The sequence below is a fragment of the Schistocerca nitens genome, chromosome 2 (genome assembly GCF_023898315.1).
Source record: "Schistocerca nitens isolate TAMUIC-IGC-003100 chromosome 2, iqSchNite1.1, whole genome shotgun sequence".
In the NCBI taxonomy this organism is placed as follows: domain Eukaryota; kingdom Metazoa; phylum Arthropoda; class Insecta; order Orthoptera; family Acrididae; genus Schistocerca; species Schistocerca nitens.
The window spans coordinates 558,834,239-558,852,376 of record NC_064615.1 but is presented as its reverse complement, the minus strand read 5'-3'; the positions used below and the strand labels follow the sequence as shown (position 1 = coordinate 558,852,376).

The following is an 18,138-nucleotide window of genomic DNA, read 5'->3' as shown; positions in this document are numbered from 1 at the left end:
TCAACTAAACAACCAGTTTTGAATGAAAAAAGGCCATTTCGGTAGAAAATGGTGTTGAAGTTTTAATGAAATCAAACATTCCAGTCAAGAAGTTCCCTATTAGCAATTTTTTTTAACTGTCAGTTTCAAAGAACTACGGCTTTGTTTGCCTTCACTTATGTAGCATGACAACCTTTTTAAATAAAAAAAGATGTAAATTTCGACAAAAATAGACCTGTTTCACAAAAAATAGATGCGAATTTTGCCAAAAATATATGCTACATTTTCCAGTCCTACCCATAGGAAAAAGTCTACATTGGTGGTTCAATAGTCTTTGTCTACATGACGAAGTCATATTCAGGGATATGACAAGAATGATTACTTGAAGCAAAGAAGTCTGGTAAGTGCAGGTTTTAAAATGCATACCATATTTACTCGAATCTAAGAGACTCGAAATCAAGGGAAAAATTTTCCCGAATCTAAGCCGCACCTGAAATTTGAGACTCGAAATTCAAGGGGAGAGAAAAGTTTAAGGCGCACCTCGAAATCGAAACAAAGTTGGTCCATTGTAATATGAGACACAATTTAGGTTGAATAAATGATGATACAGCTATAGTAATTTGGTTTGAGTCGTAAGCTTAGCAGTTACGCTTTACGAGGTAGCCATTGCTATGCGTCAGGCACTCCGTCCGTATTTATACGGGTACCCTTCCTTTTTCACGTGCTTCGTCTGGTTTGAATTGACTGCTTATTTTTCTTTGATCTGATAAGTGCCGTTCTCTTTGTTATAGGTGTTTACGTCACTCTAAGCTGAAAATGCATTATTGCACTGTGTCACGCATTGTTTGTCGCATTCTGATAATGAGTGTTTACAACCTGTCGCCGCTCGCGGCATGGCTTGCTTTTGTGCGCGCTACCACGCTTACAATTAAAAATATAAAAGAGGAATCGTCTCATTACTTACACTGCTACTTTCTTTGATAATGATCAACAAGAACCAAATAATAGACTGCATATGATAGATGATGTTCTGAACATGAGTTTGGCAAAAATTTTTCTCCGTTTGAAAACCTTTGTAGACGCCTCTTTAGTAAATTACATTCTGCACCGAAATTAGAGTCATCTTAGATTTAAAAATCTAGTCAATTGCCGTGCTTCATTTCTGACTGTATCACTATTAGGCATAAGAATAATACGAATATAAACATGACATGATATGTATATTGTTCCGCATTTGCTGTTGTCTCACTCTAGTTTCGCAGTTTATTAGGCAGACAGGATTTAAATGAGGTAGCAGCAAACATGAAAGAATACATGGCAAAATGGTTATATTCGTATTATTCTTATGTTGAAGAGAATACTGCACGTGATTCACAATTCATAAAAGTTCCTATTAACAACTGCGTCTTCTCACAGGTAGGAAAAAATTCAGAACGTAGAGTTGGCCATATTGACAAACATCCCAAACAGTCTTGCCAGTTGGATCTTCGTAGTACATTGAAATGCTGCTACATTCGAAGATGAACAATACGGAATTTGTATTTATTTCGTTGGATAATGTATGAAAACTCGGGGCGGAGAAAAAAGCTCGTCTTCCACCTTTTTTTTTAAAAAAAGAATTTATTTACTGACGCAGAAGTTTTGGCGCCAGTATTTATCTTTGTGCCTGCAAAGCATGCCTGTGTAGCGCTACATATCTTTTATGGCAGAAGTTAGTTGTGGCGGCACCTACCAACATTTTTCAGAACTTCCGCTTACTTTGCACTCGATTCTAAGCCGCAGGAGGTTTTTTGGATTACAAAAACGGGAAAAGAAAGTGCGGCTTAGATTCGAGTAAATACGGTACGTTAATAACTATTAGCACTACTACATCTTTGATATTGTGAAACAAATCTCTTCTATTGAAGAAATGCTAATATTCTTAGGGTGTGCAATTTAGTGCCCATATTTACTAGATCATTTTTTCTTGTTTTGATCTATACTACTACCTACAAAAATATAGAAACCAAAGAGCTTGCAGTAGAAGATGAACAGGTGCTCTTATTTCTTAAGCCATGCATTATAGAGCCCATGTTACTAAACTTAATTGCTTCAAATGATCATTCCTATCCCTGAATACGACTGTTTTATGGGTCAAGACTATTGAATCACCGATTTATCCTATGGGACATGACTTTTGAGTCACCCTGTATATCAATGATCTGGCAGATGATGGTTGTGTCCCATGCCACTAGCCCCGCCAGATTGGTTTACATCATGGTGAAGCCAGCCCAATGTGTACTTCAGTGATCTTCCACAGAGGCTGCCAACGGCAGCTGCATTACTTTGCATGCCTTGTCACACGCACCAACCTGGCAGGGGGGCTGACATCATGTGCCTGGGAAGCACAGCAAGTGGGACTCACGTTATCGTGCAATGGCCACAGCCAATCACACAGATTCTTGGCACCAATCTGCATGGCTATTTCTCTGTAGAGAAGAGCTGCCAGTCTGGAATCTGCAGTCTACAGTAAACAGTCCATGAGGATAGTAGTTGTTAGAACATGTGCCCAGCACCTAAAAATTTCAAATATTGACACACGACTAATTCAACTTATTTTTATCATCTATTACATTGTTTTGGTTATCGGTACTAGGAGTATAATGAGCTGGTTAGTTTGCCTCAAAAATGTGCTAATTATGAAATCTCAGTAATCACAAGTTTTGTTATCACTGTTCACATATAAAAATTTACTGTCTTTCTGATAAAGCGGCAGAAATAAATAAAATATTCACACAATTGGCCATGAAAATATGTTTGCAACCCCTGCACTTATTTAAATTCAAAGCAATTAACATCTTTATGTAAAACATTGTTTACTGACATAGACACTCATATTTACACAAACTAACCAGCGTAAATCCATGTAAGCTATTATTGTTTCTGGAAGTTCATGTTTAAACGAATTTCCATCCACTATCCAACTACTCAGAAAGGTAGAACTTTAGCTGTAATTTGTGAAAATCAAACAAACAAAAATGTATAAATTTGATTTTAATTACTGTAAACTTATAAATGAAGCATGGTGGAAAACATATGAGTTTACTTTGCAGTTTGAAAGCAAATAGTTAACATCCGTGCCAGATGCACTATTGTTTACTATATTGACTTATGTTTCCACTGTGTGTATTCTTCAAGTGAGAATGCACAAGCTGTTCACGGCGAAACTCACAAACTTTAATGTTCAGTTACTTATGACTGATACCTGCAAGTTAATTAAAGAAGGTTTGAACTGAACTTGTTACAATTACCAAGAGTGTGAAATGTAATTGTAAGCAGAGAGAACTACTGTGGTAATCAGTAACTGATGTTATGAACTGATTTAAATGAAATTTAACAAATTGCTGGAAACTGTGCTAAAGTTGAACTGCCTCGTTTTTTGATAAAAGTGAAGTGGCAATCTTATGCCAGAATAGAACAAATTACTTGCCACTACTATTTTGAGTGCTGGCCTGTGAACTTATGCTAAATATGTTTTGTAGTGTAAAAACTTTTCATCATAGTTAATAGTTGGATAATGTAAGAACTAAAGTGTGTTTTAATATCAACTCAACTATTGGTGTTGTGTACATTTTTGAACACCACCAGCCCATTCTTTTGTGAACTTTCAGCTTCAGAGTGATGGAGAGGAGGGTCTATTGAGGAGTGGCTACGAACTACAGTCGATGTTACTACGTTGTAAGTGACTTTGGTAACTGACTTGGCTCCTGACAGTCTTTATTTCCGGGAAGTGACTATACTGTGTACAGGACTTAATCTCAGCTAAGACTGATACATTTTGGTGTTTAACCTGACCTGGGTGTTATGGTTTGTGTGTATTGCGATAAATGAGTTTCGCTGTACATTTTACTAACTCATTTTGTAGCAGTGTTTCAGAACCCAATCATTATGATGGTGCAGTGATAGGAAACAAACTGCAGATACATCAGTGAAAAAAATTCTTCTCTTTGCAGCTGACAAAGAGTGTTACCATGAAAGACGTGAAATGTAATATAAATGATGTAGCTAATGTGTAGTCAGTAACATCAGTATGTTGCTTTCTGAGAATAGGTTAATACTTAACTGTAACTGAAATAGAACTCTTGTAAAAATATATATATGTTTTTTTTTTTCTGAAGGTGGTCAATGGTCAAATAATCATTTAAATAACAATTTTAAATTCCTATGACTGTGGGTACATGATACGCTTTCTTGGAAGTATTATGTTCATGATCTTGTGCTGGAACTGAATGCTGCTATTTTCACCAAAAGGTGATGGTGGTGGTGATGATATTCAGTTTGTGGGGCACTCAACTGCACAGTCATCAGCGCTCGTACAGAGTCCCAATTTTACACAGTCAAATCTTGGCTACAGTCACGAATGATGATGATGATGATGATGATGAGGATGAAATAATGAGGACAACTCAAATACCCAGTCCCCAGGCAGAGAAAACCCCCAATCCGGCAGGGAATTGAACCAGGGACACAGTGATCCAGAGGCAGCAACGCTAGCCACTAGACCATGAGCTGTGGACTTTTCACCATAATATCTCAGCTGTCATTGACACCGAGGTGCAAAAGCCTGTTTACTTTCACTCCATTATCGTACATGGTACTATATTTTGAGGCAACAGATGGTCAGGCTGACCAGCAGCATCGGTTCACGAACTTTATATAGGCTGTTGTTACAGAGTCCTGGAATTCTAATTCTACTGTCACTGTACGTATACTCCATCATGAGATTTATTGTCAACAATACAAACCTCAAGTATTCAAATCCAAGTTAAAAGGTTTCTTTGCGACACCCCACTTCTACTCTGCACAGTTTCTCATAATAGTTGAAAACTTTTCTCTGCAATGTGCCATTTATTCGTAGTCTCTATTTTTCTGAGACTCAATAATTCCTTAATTCTTTGTTTATAAATTTTCAAAGCAGCATTCTGCAAACTATGTACCAAATAGTTCCAAGTACCTTTGGCTTGCATGGTCCTACAGTATTATATAAATGAAATAAAATAATAATTGAGTATCATTCAGTCATTGTGTCGAACAATTATATTCACTTACTCTGATTTTCTGGCTATGATACTCGAATGAACACATAAGGAAGAACTGGGAATATAATACTGACTATTTAGAAAAGTATTCAAACAATTAAGTTTCCTCACTTTGGAGCGTCCCTCCAAATGATGAAGCATGGTGGCAAGAAACACACTTTCTGTTTCAGATGTTGCTACATCTATTTTGTTCACGATGTAATTACACAGCACCCATTGCACCAGCATAACAAAAATCCTACGTATTCATCTGGCATCCTGAACGAGGGTAATTTTTAACTTCTGTCTAGCCATTTTTAAACCATGTGAACCATATTTGTAGCACTGAGTACTAGCCCTTTTTAAACCATGTGAACCATATTTGTAGCACTGAGTACAGATTAAGCACTCATCGCTGTAGGCTTCCTGCATTATTTGGTGTGTTTCTGTACAGTTTTCTTGAGTTTAATGCAAAATTTAATGCAGATGTGTTGCTCCATCTCGAAATTCGCAAACTGAGCGACACAATGCTGGACAATAACTAATAGACACAACAATGAAACTTCCGGCAGCCACACATTACACACAGACATGTTACATAATATAGACTACAATATTCAGGTGTCACGATTTTTTACCGGGAAAGTTGTCAACGGACATATAAAAAGACTGAAAATGAATACTGCACATTGTGGAAAGAATTCAAAAACTAAAAGGTTTCGAGCTTGAAGTGTCTCTCCAGATGAAATAGTGTGCTGGCAACAGACAGACCGATCTTTTTATATGTAGCAATATCTATTCCATGTACAAAGTAAATACACAGCATCAGTTAATAAAAAGGTCTACAGATCCATTTCTCTACAACTTGATCAAATTTTTTTGACAAAGGAAAGATTTCATAATTGGAAACATTGATTTCCAGCTTTGAAGTTTTCTAGAGAACAAATAACTTTATTTCTGTACTTGGAATGTATTCAGATGCATCAGAAGTGTTTACCCACAAGCAATTCATTTCCCTTGTGAAGAGTTTGTGACTGAATTATTGTGCTAGCATGCACTTTGAGCACAGACAAACTGGGAGTGTGGGTACATGGACTCTACAGTGTTAGGCTTGCAAGCTACCTAGAAAACATTCAGCACAGCACCAGAAGTGCAATAGTATAGAAGGAAATTGACGGAGATCCAAAATGCGAAATAATTTGGGTGAAGGTCATGGTTAAAGCAGGCTCAGACATGGTAATTGGATGTCTCTATAGGCCCCCTAGCTCAGCAGCTGTTGTGGCTGAGCACCTGAAGGATAATTTGGAAAATATTTCAAGTAGATTTCCCAACCATGTTATAGTTCCGGGTGCAGATTTTAATTTGCCAGATACAGACTGGGAGACTCAAACGTTCATAACGGGTGGCAGGGACAAAGAATCCAGGGAAATTTTTTTAAGTGCTTTATCTGAAAAGTACCTTGAACAGTTAAACAGAGAACCAACTCGTGGCGATAAATATTAGACCTTCTGGTGACAAACAGACCCAAACTATCTGAAACAGTTAACGCAGAACAGGCAATCAGCAATCATAAAGCGGTTACTGCATCGATGATTTCAGCCGTAAATAGAAAGATTAAAAAAGGTAGGAAGATTTTTCTGTTTAACAAAAGTGACAAAAAGCAGATTTCAGAGTACCTGACGGCTCAACACAAAAGTTTTGTCTCAAGTACAGATAGTGTTGAGGATCAGTGGACAAAGTTCAAAACCATCGTACAATATGCGTTAGATGAGTATGTGCCAAGCCGTGGTACAACAACCGAGTTAGAAAACTGCTATGGAAGCAAAGGGAACTTCACAGCAAACATAAACATAGCCAAAGCCTTGAAGACAAACAAAAATTATACAAAGCGAAATGTAGTGTGAGGAGGGCTATGCAAGAGGCGTTCAATGAATTCAAAAGTAAAATTCTATGTACTGACTTGGCAGAAAATCCTAAGAAATTTTGGTCTTATGTCAAAGCGGGTAGGTGGATCAAAACATAATGTCCAGACTCTCTGTGACCAAAATGGTACTGAAATGGAGGATGACAGACTAAAGGCCGAAATACTAAATGTCTTTTTCCAAAGCTGTTTCACAGAGGAAGACTGCACTGTAGTTCCTTCTCTAGATTGTCGCACAAATGACAAAATGGTAGATATCGAAATAGACGACAGAGGGATAGAGAAACAATTAAAATCGGTCAAAAGAGGAATGGCCGCTGGACCTGATGGGATACCAGTTCGATTTTACACAGAGTACGTGAAGGAACTTGCCCCCCCCCCCCCCCCCCCTTCTTGCAGCGGTGTACCGTAGGTCTCTAGAAGAGCGTAGCGTTGCAAAGGATTGGAAAAGGGCACAGGTCATCCCCGTTTTCAAGAAGGGACATCGAACAGATGTGCAGAACTATAGACCTATATCTGTAACGTCGATCAGTTGTAGAATTTTGGAACATGTATTATGTTCGTGTATAATGACTTTTCTGGAGACTAGAAATCTACTCTGAAGGAATCAGCATCTGTTTCGAAAAAGACGATCGTGTGAAACCCAGCTCGCGCTATTCAGCCACGAGACTCAGAGGGCCATAGACACGGGTTCCCAGGTAGATGCCAAGTTTCTTGACTTCCGCAAGGCATTCGATACAGTTCCCCACAGTCGTTTAATGAACAAAGTAAGAGCATATGGACTATCAAACCAATTGTGTGATTAGATTGAAGAGTTCCTAGATAACAGAACGCAGCATGTCATTCTCAATGGAGAGAAGTCTTCTGAAGTAAGAGTGATTTAAGGTGTGCCGCAGGGGAGTGTCGTAGGACCGTTGCTATTCACAATATACATAAATGACCTTGTGGATGACATCAGAAGTTCACTGAGGCTTTTTGCGGATGATGCTGTGGTATATCGAGAGGTTGTAACAATGGAAAATTGTACTGAATTGCAGGAGGATCTGCAGCGAATTGACGCATGGTGCAGGGAATGGCAATTCAATCTCAATGTAGACAAGTGTAATGTGCTGCAAATTCATAGAAAGAAGATCCCTTATCATTTAGCTACAATATAGCAGGTCAGCAACTGGAAGCAATTAATTCCATAAATTATCTGGGAGTACGCATTAGGAGTGATTTAAAATGGAATGATCATATAAAGTTGATCGACGCTAAAGCAGATGCCAGACTGAGATTCATTGGAAGAATCCTAAGGAAATGCAATCCGAAAACAAAGAAGTAGGTTACAGTACGCTTGTTCGCCCATTGCTTGAATACTGCTCAGCAGTGTGGGATCCGTACCAGATAGGGTTGATAGAAGAGATAGAGAAGATCCTACGGAGAGCAGCGCGCTTCGTTAGAGGATCATTTAGTAATCGCGGAAAGCGTTACGGAGATGATAGATAAACTCCAGTGGAAGACTCTGCAGGAGAGACGCTCAGTAGCTCGGTACAGGCTTTTGTTGAAGTTTCGATAACATTCCTTCACCAAGGAGTCAAGCAGTATATTCCTCCCTCCTACGTATATCTTGCGAAGAGACCATGAAGATAAAATCAGAGAGATTAGAGACCACACAGAGGCATACCGACAATCCTTCTTTCCACGAACAATGCGAGACTGGAATAGAAGGGAGAACCGATAGAGGTACTCAAGGTACCCTCCGCCACACACCGTCAGGTGGCTTGCGGAGTATGAATGTAGATGTAGATGTAGAAGGATGGTACAGGTAATGCAGCATGCAGGAAGTGGCCACGGATGAGAGAGTCCTGGTGCAGGTAGTCTGCTCAGGTCATAATGACACTGCACTTGGCATGGCCTGTAGCAAGCATGTCTGTAGCAATGAAAGGGTTAAGGATACTAAAATTTAAGAAACAAATCTCACGAACATATTTTCTAGATGTGCACACACAATATTTACAATTACATGAACAATTCTATAATATTTTATCTTTAAGATGCATCATGCACAAGCCATTTTCAGTTGACATGCATGGGTGAGATATGTTTGTTTAAACTCATAGGTTCAGTTCAAGAAGCACATTTGAACGTAGCTATATATAGGTCAACAACTGTATTATACATTTACGAAATAATTTTTACTGCTAAAGTCACCTTTTACTAATATTTATTAGCATGACATGTTTCGTTAGCATGCTGCAGTCATCTGGTGCATTAAAGTTACATGCATATTAGTCTGAAGTGTGATCAGGATTCATGTGTGTCGTTCAAATTGCCAGAGCAATGAAGAAGAGAGTGGATGCCAACTTTTAAGAGCGGCTTGAGAAGTGTATCGCTGAAAATGGCCTTCACCTGGGAGATTATGTTTTCAAGCATTAATCTTGTAACATGGCAACATCATTGGAGTTAAATTCTGGGTCATCACCATCAGTGTTCTGCCTAAAGGCAGGTTTTCACATGGTAGTTCTCAAGGCTGTCCGGTCTTCTGCCATCCTCTTCAGGTCTGCATAATTTCCTCTTCCCTTTATGTCGTCTAATCACCTTGTATCTCCTTCTTCCTCTCAGTCTTCTCCCACAAACCAATCCTTCCAAAGCATCTACTAGCAAGCATTCCCTTCTCAATGAATGTCCCAACCAGTTCTTTTTCCTTTCTCTTACAACCTTCAGGAGACATCATCTCTCACCAACCCTTTCCAATACTCTTTCATTACTCATTCTTTCCATCCAGCTTATTCTCTCCATTCTCCTCCACATCCACATCTCAAATGCTTCTAACCTTTTTTTTCATCGTCTCGTCTCAGTGTCCATGTTTCTGCCCCATAAAGTGCCACTCCAGACAAAACATTTGCCAAGCCTTTTCCTTAGTCCTTTATCTAATTTGCCACATAAGAGTCTCCTTTTTCTGCTGAATGCCTCCTTCGCTATGGCAATTCGGGTTTTCACCTCCTGGTGACATTTCAAGTCTTCAGTTATTGTGCTTCCGAGATATTTAAATTGACTTACTTGGCTAATGGTAGATTGTCCTATTTTAATATTGGACAGTCTGCGTCTTGTACTGATGACCATACTCTTTGTTTTTGCTGTGTTTATTTGCATCCCATATTCCACACAAGCTTCATTCAGATCTTTGAGCATGTTATTCACTGTCCGCTCACTTTCTGCCACTAATACCATGTCATCAGCAAATCTTATACATTCTATTCTCTTTCCACCAATACATATTCCTCTTTTCCCATCTAAACTTTTCACAATAATCTCTTCAAGGTATACGTTAAACAACAGTGGGGAAAGGCAACAACCTTGTCTAACATCTCGTCCAATGCTGCTTCCTTCTGACATTTCTTTTCCAATCTTTATCCTTACTTTCTGGTGTAAATATAGATTCTGTATCAGTCATCTCTCTTTCCAATCTACTCCTTTCTGGGCGTAAAAAAAAATTTTTTTTAAGCTCAAGTAACTTTTTTTAATTCTTTTTATTAAAAAAAAAAAAAAAAAAAACACATCTGTCCTTTATGCCTCACCCACTACAGGTTCACCCCTTAGATTGTAACTATTCACCCATTATTCAAGGAATATCTTGATTACACAGTGCAGAAATTACAGAATCTGTTTATTAGTGTCTTCTTCCTTACATAAAATACAATAGTTCCAGGACTAAGGGCAAGTCCTGGATTACACTATTAAGGGAGTCATATGAACCTACCCTCCCAGATTTGATTTGTATTGACAGGAAGTATAGAGCACAACTAGGATTTTAACTTGTGTGAGTAGGAAGTACAACTTTCAACCAGGGAGGAAAAAAAGGGCTTGAAAATTTTTGTTGCTTATATAGTTCGTAGGGTCATTAATAAGCAATGAGTTTGCAGCCAAATGAGTAAACGCTTAGTTTCATAAGCGCGAAGTATCTAGATCAAATCTCGCTGCAGGTGCTACTACCTTTTGTGAGTTATCTACACCAATATTTGGTGCTATGCTTCGATATACGAGGTATGCTGTGAAATTGTGTGACGACCGAGAACTGTTTCTGAATGTAAATCAAGTTTGCTTTGCAACAGACACACTGAAAAACACACGGACATACAAAAGTTCAGCAATCCCTACATATTCTGTATGTCATGATAATTATTGTTTTCCATGTTTCTACGATCAGTATCAACCTGATTTGTGCAGTGCTGCATAGGTTATACATTATACTTGTCACAAATTAGATACAGTAATATAAATAAAATGGATACAATGATTTGATTGTAAGTTTAAGTGTACCATTTTTCGATTTCCAATCTCCTTAAGGGGGGGGGGGGAAAAACAACATTTTTCTCCTTTCTTCATGTTACAGATTAGGAAAAAAGTAAATGAAAGACCAAATACTGATACTTCTCAAACCCATATTAAATGTGGTGTTAGAATTACGTGGAACTGAAAAATAAACTACTGGCAGCGAGAATTGATGCAGACACCTCGCGCATATGAAACTAAGTACTTACTAGCTCAGCTGAGGATCCCCTTAACACTAGAGGCCCTACAAAGCATACAGCACAAGCACGCCTATGATTTTCAAATCCAATTTTCTCAAAAACGGTTGAAAGTTCCATCTTCCTATTTACATATGTTAAAGTCCTAGTCGTGCCCTACATACCCTGTCAGTAAGAATCAAATCAGTATGGGCACGTTCACACTGTCTCTTTGTAAGACTAAATCAATCAAGATATGTTTGGATTAAAAAGAGAATCAAGATCAGCGTGGCATACACCCAAGCAGAATAAGATACATTTAATGATAGCATGTTCACTATACTAAAAATTGAGGTCTTGAAAATGTCTACCACTTTCCATGTTAAAAGCTGGAACCTTGTGGGGTTATCATAACAAAGTCAGCGCATAATGAATGATGAAACTAATAAACATCTGTTTTAAAAATTTTAAACAGCCAAAGATGGCAAAAGTTTGTTTTGTGATAGACACACTGAAAAAATCAAAATGCTTATTATGGCCATGGACCTATGCACAAGGAAATTCAATCATCTTAGCTCCTGTTTGAGGACAAATTATTGAAATATTTTAACATGTTCAATATCAAGTATGTTTGATAGCAATTTCATTTTTCAATATCAACTTCCTGTGGATAAACAGTACTTTATCATGAGAAATTTTTAAGACTCATACCCTAGACTGCAGTACAGCAATCAATCTGTAGTATTCTGTCAGTTCATCATGTAGGGCAGCTACAAGGCTCTGGTTAACCAGTCCAGCCGGTCTCGTAGCATCACAGAACTGTCGCACTTGGTTGTGCAGCCACCCAACCTCCGCCAAACGGAGTACTTGCTGCCGGACCGATGGACGGAGGTCCACCTGCAGAAAGAATCTTGTCAGTCCTAATGGCTCTATATTTACATATATCTTCTGTTGAAAAATAAGTTGGATGTTACAACTTTCATCTTTAAATAAGTCAAATGACAAAGAAAACTGTGTGTTAAATGTGTTTCACAGGGCGAAGAACATTCTGTAGTCTCCTAACTGGAGAAAATTCTGAATTTCAGAAGTGTTATCAACAAAGATTTATTAAACATTAACCAAGTACCTCCAGGTATGAAATCAATATGGCAACAACACATAGTAAGAAGTCTAGCCAGAAAGATAAATATATTAGTAACTATAAGGAAATGCAATGTCATAAATTTCCACAGTAACTTCATCTGTCCGTCACTTCACAATGTTTTTCTGTATTAATTTCAGAAAACTTCTTTTCAATTTTTTTATTATCATCATCGCAGTTTTGAGGTTGAAACTTCCTTTGTGCTTTGCTTCACTTACTGGTCACACCCCTGAACTCTCGTGGTATGGTTTGCATTCTCTAGTGGGAATAAAAAGATGTTCCAATCACATATAGATATGAGGCATAAAATACAATATCTGATCAAGAAGTGCACCTGGACACTTGCCAGTGGAAAATAATATGGAGTGTGTCCACCCATCATATTTCTGAGGGCCTGAACTCTACTAGGGACACTTTTAATGAGGTATCTGAATGTCTGTGGAGGAATGGCAGCCCATCCTTCCTCAAGACCCGGAACCAGAGAAGATATTGATGTTGAACACTGGAGTCTGGAGCAAAGACAACATTCCAGCCCCATCCCAAAGGTGTTCCATGAGGTTCTGGTCAGGACACTGGGCAGCCTAATCCATTTCAAGAATGTTGTTGCTTCACATAATTTGCTTTATGACAATACACAATACTATAAAAGGTGTTCATATCCTTCCACATTTATCGTTTCATTAAATTCAGTATGGGGACCTAACCCTAAGAACAAAAATACACCCCCCTACTATAAAACCACCTCGAGTCTTATTTCACTGTTAACATTAAACATGATGGCATATAATGTTATCCAGCTATTCGCCAAATCTGCATCCTTCCATCAGACTGCATGGGTTATATTGTGATTCATCACTCTAAATCACTCGTTTACAGTCATCCACAGAGTCAAGTGGCATCACTCTTTATCCCACCTCAAACATAACTTTCACTGACTTCATAAATGTGTCTCTTATGAGGAGCTGCTCAACCATTCTATCCCGTTCTTTTTAACTCCATATGCTCAGTCATTGTGCTAAATGGACTGCTGGTAGCACTTCGGGAATCACAAGTAATTCAGTCTTCTCATTTGTGGTCCCTTTCTGACCATAGGTTAGGTATGCCTGGTCTTAGATTAACTGTGGTTCTTTCTTCACATTCTACTTTACACTCACATCACCAGTAGTTCTTTTGGATAGCCTTAGAAGGGTTGAAATATCTATGATGCATGATGTGTGTGTGTGTATATAACACTCACGTAGCAACCAATGTCTAGTCCACATTCAAAGTTATTAAGCTCTCCTGACTAACCTATCCTGCTGTTAGTGCTTCTCTACTGATGACATAATACTCCACTCACCACCTTTTACACTGGTGGATCACACTCTCGTGACATCTAGTGGTCAATTCTGCATTAAATAGTGGTGTTTGAATACTTCTCATCAGATAGTGTGTGATGCTCATGGAGTAATTGCTGTTCGCAAAAATTGTAGAGCACATCGTGAAATGTGAGGGGCAAGACTTTTGAAGAAGTAGGCCCAATAAATTTGTCATATTTCACTGCAATGGGTCATCATGGCCAGTAATATATATACCTGGGCCAGTGAAACACGTCACTTGACAGCTCGCTTGTTGTTGGCTATACTGCGATTGTGACGTTGCAATAGCTTCCACCACAAATGCCAACAGCTCTGAAGGTAAATGTAAACTACAAAAAAAGTTTGTACATAAGTACAACAAAGTACGTTTTTCTAACAATGGAGAGAACAGCAATGGAGACGAAGCATTTGATAGTTTATGAAACCGGGAAACAAAAAACACCCGAAGTTATGACAATATCTATGAAAAGTCATTCCAAATTGTTGCCACGATAGCTACATATAAAATGCCGTATTAATAATGTAAATCTAAGCATACCAAAGAACGCGGTATCCAAACTCGTAGAAAGAAATGAAGTAAAACATGCATAGCCTATTCGGTTGCAGAGAGAAAGAATTAATTCTGTATACATTTACACTCACCAATTTACAATGTCAGTGGCACAATTCCATCCAGTTCCCCTTCACTATCATCGGAATTGGCGCCAAAATCGTTATCATCATCGTCTAGAGAAATAATGAACTGTTTCTTTTCATTTATAATTCCATCTATAGTCTGTGCTTCTGTTATGAGTTCAGCAACATGGTCTATTTCCTTCTTCCGTGAGGCAGAATTTACCATAGCAAGACCTTTGCATATCAGTCTTTCTACTTCTGTTATTGTAAAGGTCTTGTTGCTTCTAATGTATGCCTTGACATCACTCCAAACCAATTCAATTGGATTAAAATGGCAGTGATAAGGCAGTAGCCTAATTACCACATGACACTGTTCACTTGCAACTTCATCTTTGATGTATTTAGGTGTCATAGGCTTAGTCTGTTTTACGAGCAAATATAACAACAGCTTTGTCATGCTCATGTCAACAGCAATGTCTCTCACCTGCCACCACTGCACCATCATTTCTTTACGGACACTAATGATGGGAGTTTTGTTTAAAATTACGGGATGGTATGGTGCATTGTCCATTACAAAGACTGTCAGAAAACTAAACTGGAGCAACAAATTTTTAAACCACTGTAGAGCGTGGGTGGTCCATATCCCCATGTTAGTCACTGGTTTTTCTCGACTGAAAAACTAAAACTCCTTCAGGCACAAAGCCGTTCGAAGATCCAGCATGGGCTACAATTAACTGGAATCCTCTTCCTGTTGGGCTGATGACCACTGCTATTTGGAGTATCATCTGTTCAGCATTTATCAACTGATTCTCCAGCATTGACCCAAGTTTTGTGTAACCATATGACTGAGTGTATATCCTTTCCCACTATTTAGTGTAAAAAAAAAAAAAAAAAAAAAAAAATTGCTATGAGCTGCAACGGCGTGAGCTTTCTCAAGTAAGAGTTTTTGTCCTAACTTTTAAAAACATAAGCCAATACTTTTTACTACCATCTTAAGTAACGGTTTTCCCCCTGAGAAAAGTTTCAGTATCTTTTAAGTCTTGAAGTAGCACATCTTATACAATGTTTAAACAGAAGCCGGCAATGTGGTAGCATCAAAGCCGGAGCTGGCTTTTGCTGCGGTGCTGTTATTGGTTCAGAAGACACAGCGCCTCACGTTCCCTACTGGTTTGTCGGTTATATTGCCAACTTTACAGTGCTTGGGGAGTGACCTTGCAATGACACATTTCAGCAGCCTAGGTATAGGACCCAGTGTTATTACTGTTGCCAATAATCACCTATTCCACCAAGAGACAATCATCATCAACAAGGATGATTATTAATTACATAACAAAATGTGTGAGGCACTTTTAATGATAATTTTGTATGGTTTTAGAATAACAGTTTTGATAAAAACTTTAATAGTCATTTCAGTATCACTACTCTTTATTCACTTTTACCATTCATCAACAAATATAAAAAGATATTTCACACATGAAACAAATATTTAACAAATACAGTAATTTGGTCAAATATTCTCTTAACTGTAGTCCGAACTGATTCAATACTTCTCTGTATGAGTATGAGACTGCCAGTCTCAAGCTTACTATAAAAAATAATGAAATCATTGATTTAAAAGTTCTCCTGAAATGCAATGCACATATAGCAGAGCACTTGCCCTTTCGAATCACTAATGCCACTATTAATCGGATGAACTGTGTGGCTGTTCAGTTTAGACTGCTGTCTGCATCATTCTTTCCTTTTTTTATTTTCCTGCGATTGTGAGCACTTTGTACAATTTTCCACTTTGTTGTGATCTACATAATTAATCAGTATTATTAAAAGCTATAGTAAACTCTCTAAATTTAATGCAGGATAGTTGTCCATCTGACAGCAAGTTTTATGCACTGCCTTTACTATCCTTTACATTTTGGGAACAATGACTATTTCCAAACAAATAGGCACTCTATTAGCCATAACTGATTAACCTGATCATAGGGTTGATGGTATTTGTGGCTCAGTGTGACCAGATGTACAAATGGTATGTTCTACTGCCCAGACTACTGTAGGCATTCCCAATCTGTAGGAATAAAAGTATGTACCTTACACAGACTGAGCAAAAAACAAAGGTGAGAAGTGCCAAAGAAAATGAGTCTTCTTTTTAATGGGCTCTACCCTGTATCTTCAAGGGGTCAGCATGTTAATCTCAGTTTGGCAATGTTACTGATATAAAGTGACCAGATGTCAATGCTTCAGAACTGCATTCTTAAGTCAACAAATAACTGTATTTATGTTAATGGAAAATCACAATAGTAGATGTGCTGCCAGCAACTATTCTGGAATTTAGACCAAAGTGGCCAACATGGAGAAAACCTAGTGCCATCAATGAGTTTGAGATAATTGGTTTACTATGTGCACTACATCAAAATACTGTTTACTCCTGATTATTTGGGGTAATGTGGGGGAGAAGATGCACAAATAACCGAAAAACATAAATAATCAAGATATTTTCTTACATGCAGTTTTATTCGAAAGTTTATCCAAGTTCTCTGTGTACGTAATGTAGTCCTGTTTATTTCTTAAAATAGTCTACGAGGTTGGTCGGCTTCTGATAGAAGTTGATATTTATTTGCCTGGCATTTCAAATTTTTCTTGCAGCAATAGAGTCATTCTACTGAAACCCTGTGGCCCATATAATTTAGATGGACATCAACACATTGCAATGCAGTACAATGACTGAAAATGTCACTGACTTTGTTCCCCACTTTCACGTTCACTGTCCTCTTCTTTGTTTTGTTGGGAAGCAGCAGTCACAATTTTTGCATAACTCATGTACTGTAAGCCAGGTTCACGAGCATCAATCGTCAGCCTCTCATTCAAGTTGCCTTCATCACCACCTGAAAAACCATTTAAACCCGTAGTCAGATTCATTACTTGTGCAGTTGTTATTTACTCATCACTGAAATCTTGAAAACCACTTTCTTCTATATCTGGAGGAATTTGCCGTCAAGGACAAACCAGTGTTATGTGGCTTGACTTCCTGACAGGCATCAGAAATACCATGTATGGCATACAGAATTGTCAACTTCTTCCTGAATGCCACCAAATAACCCTCATTAACCAGCATTCTCAGTAGAATAACACTATGGGGCCATTTTACTGATGCAATTACACCTTGGCCCATTGGCTGTATAACAGCAGTAATGTTAGGAGGTAAAAACTAAGTTACGGTGAAACCATCGTCAGATATAAGAATTCCCTCATCGGGACGTGCAGGAGGGTTATCAAGCAAGATAACAGCATTTTGTGGCAATCTTTTATCTTTTAGAAATCATACACTGTACTTTCAGAAGCTGGTGGTTTCAACCTACACAAAAAAACTGGTAGATGGTATCTTGTTGACTTTTATTTTAAAAAATTGTGACTGGGTCAAAAAATATTAATGTTATTGTTGGCGGGAACAATAAAGAGGTGGGGATTAAACCCATCTATGAATGTAATTGCTTTCCATGAATTCAGGGACTACTTTCTAGAAGAATTCTGATCTGAGTAGAATCGAAGTGTTCCTGAAGAGTTTGTGCTGACAGATCAAATGATA

General features: G+C 38.2%; 1 protein-coding gene across 4 annotated transcripts in view; it reads right to left on the bottom strand.

The window, feature by feature from the left end:
- Positions 1-18,138, bottom strand: part of LOC126236592 (gamma-tubulin complex component 3-like) — a 264,077-nt gene that overhangs the window by 155,830 nt on the left and 90,109 nt on the right. For all 4 annotated transcript variants that reach the window (XM_049946016.1, XM_049946014.1, XM_049946015.1 and 1 more), the window contains one exon: positions 12,159-12,344. In XM_049946016.1, the coding sequence (XP_049801973.1) occupies positions 12,159-12,344 (186 nt within the window). The remainder of the gene's footprint in view (positions 1-12,158; positions 12,345-18,138) is intronic.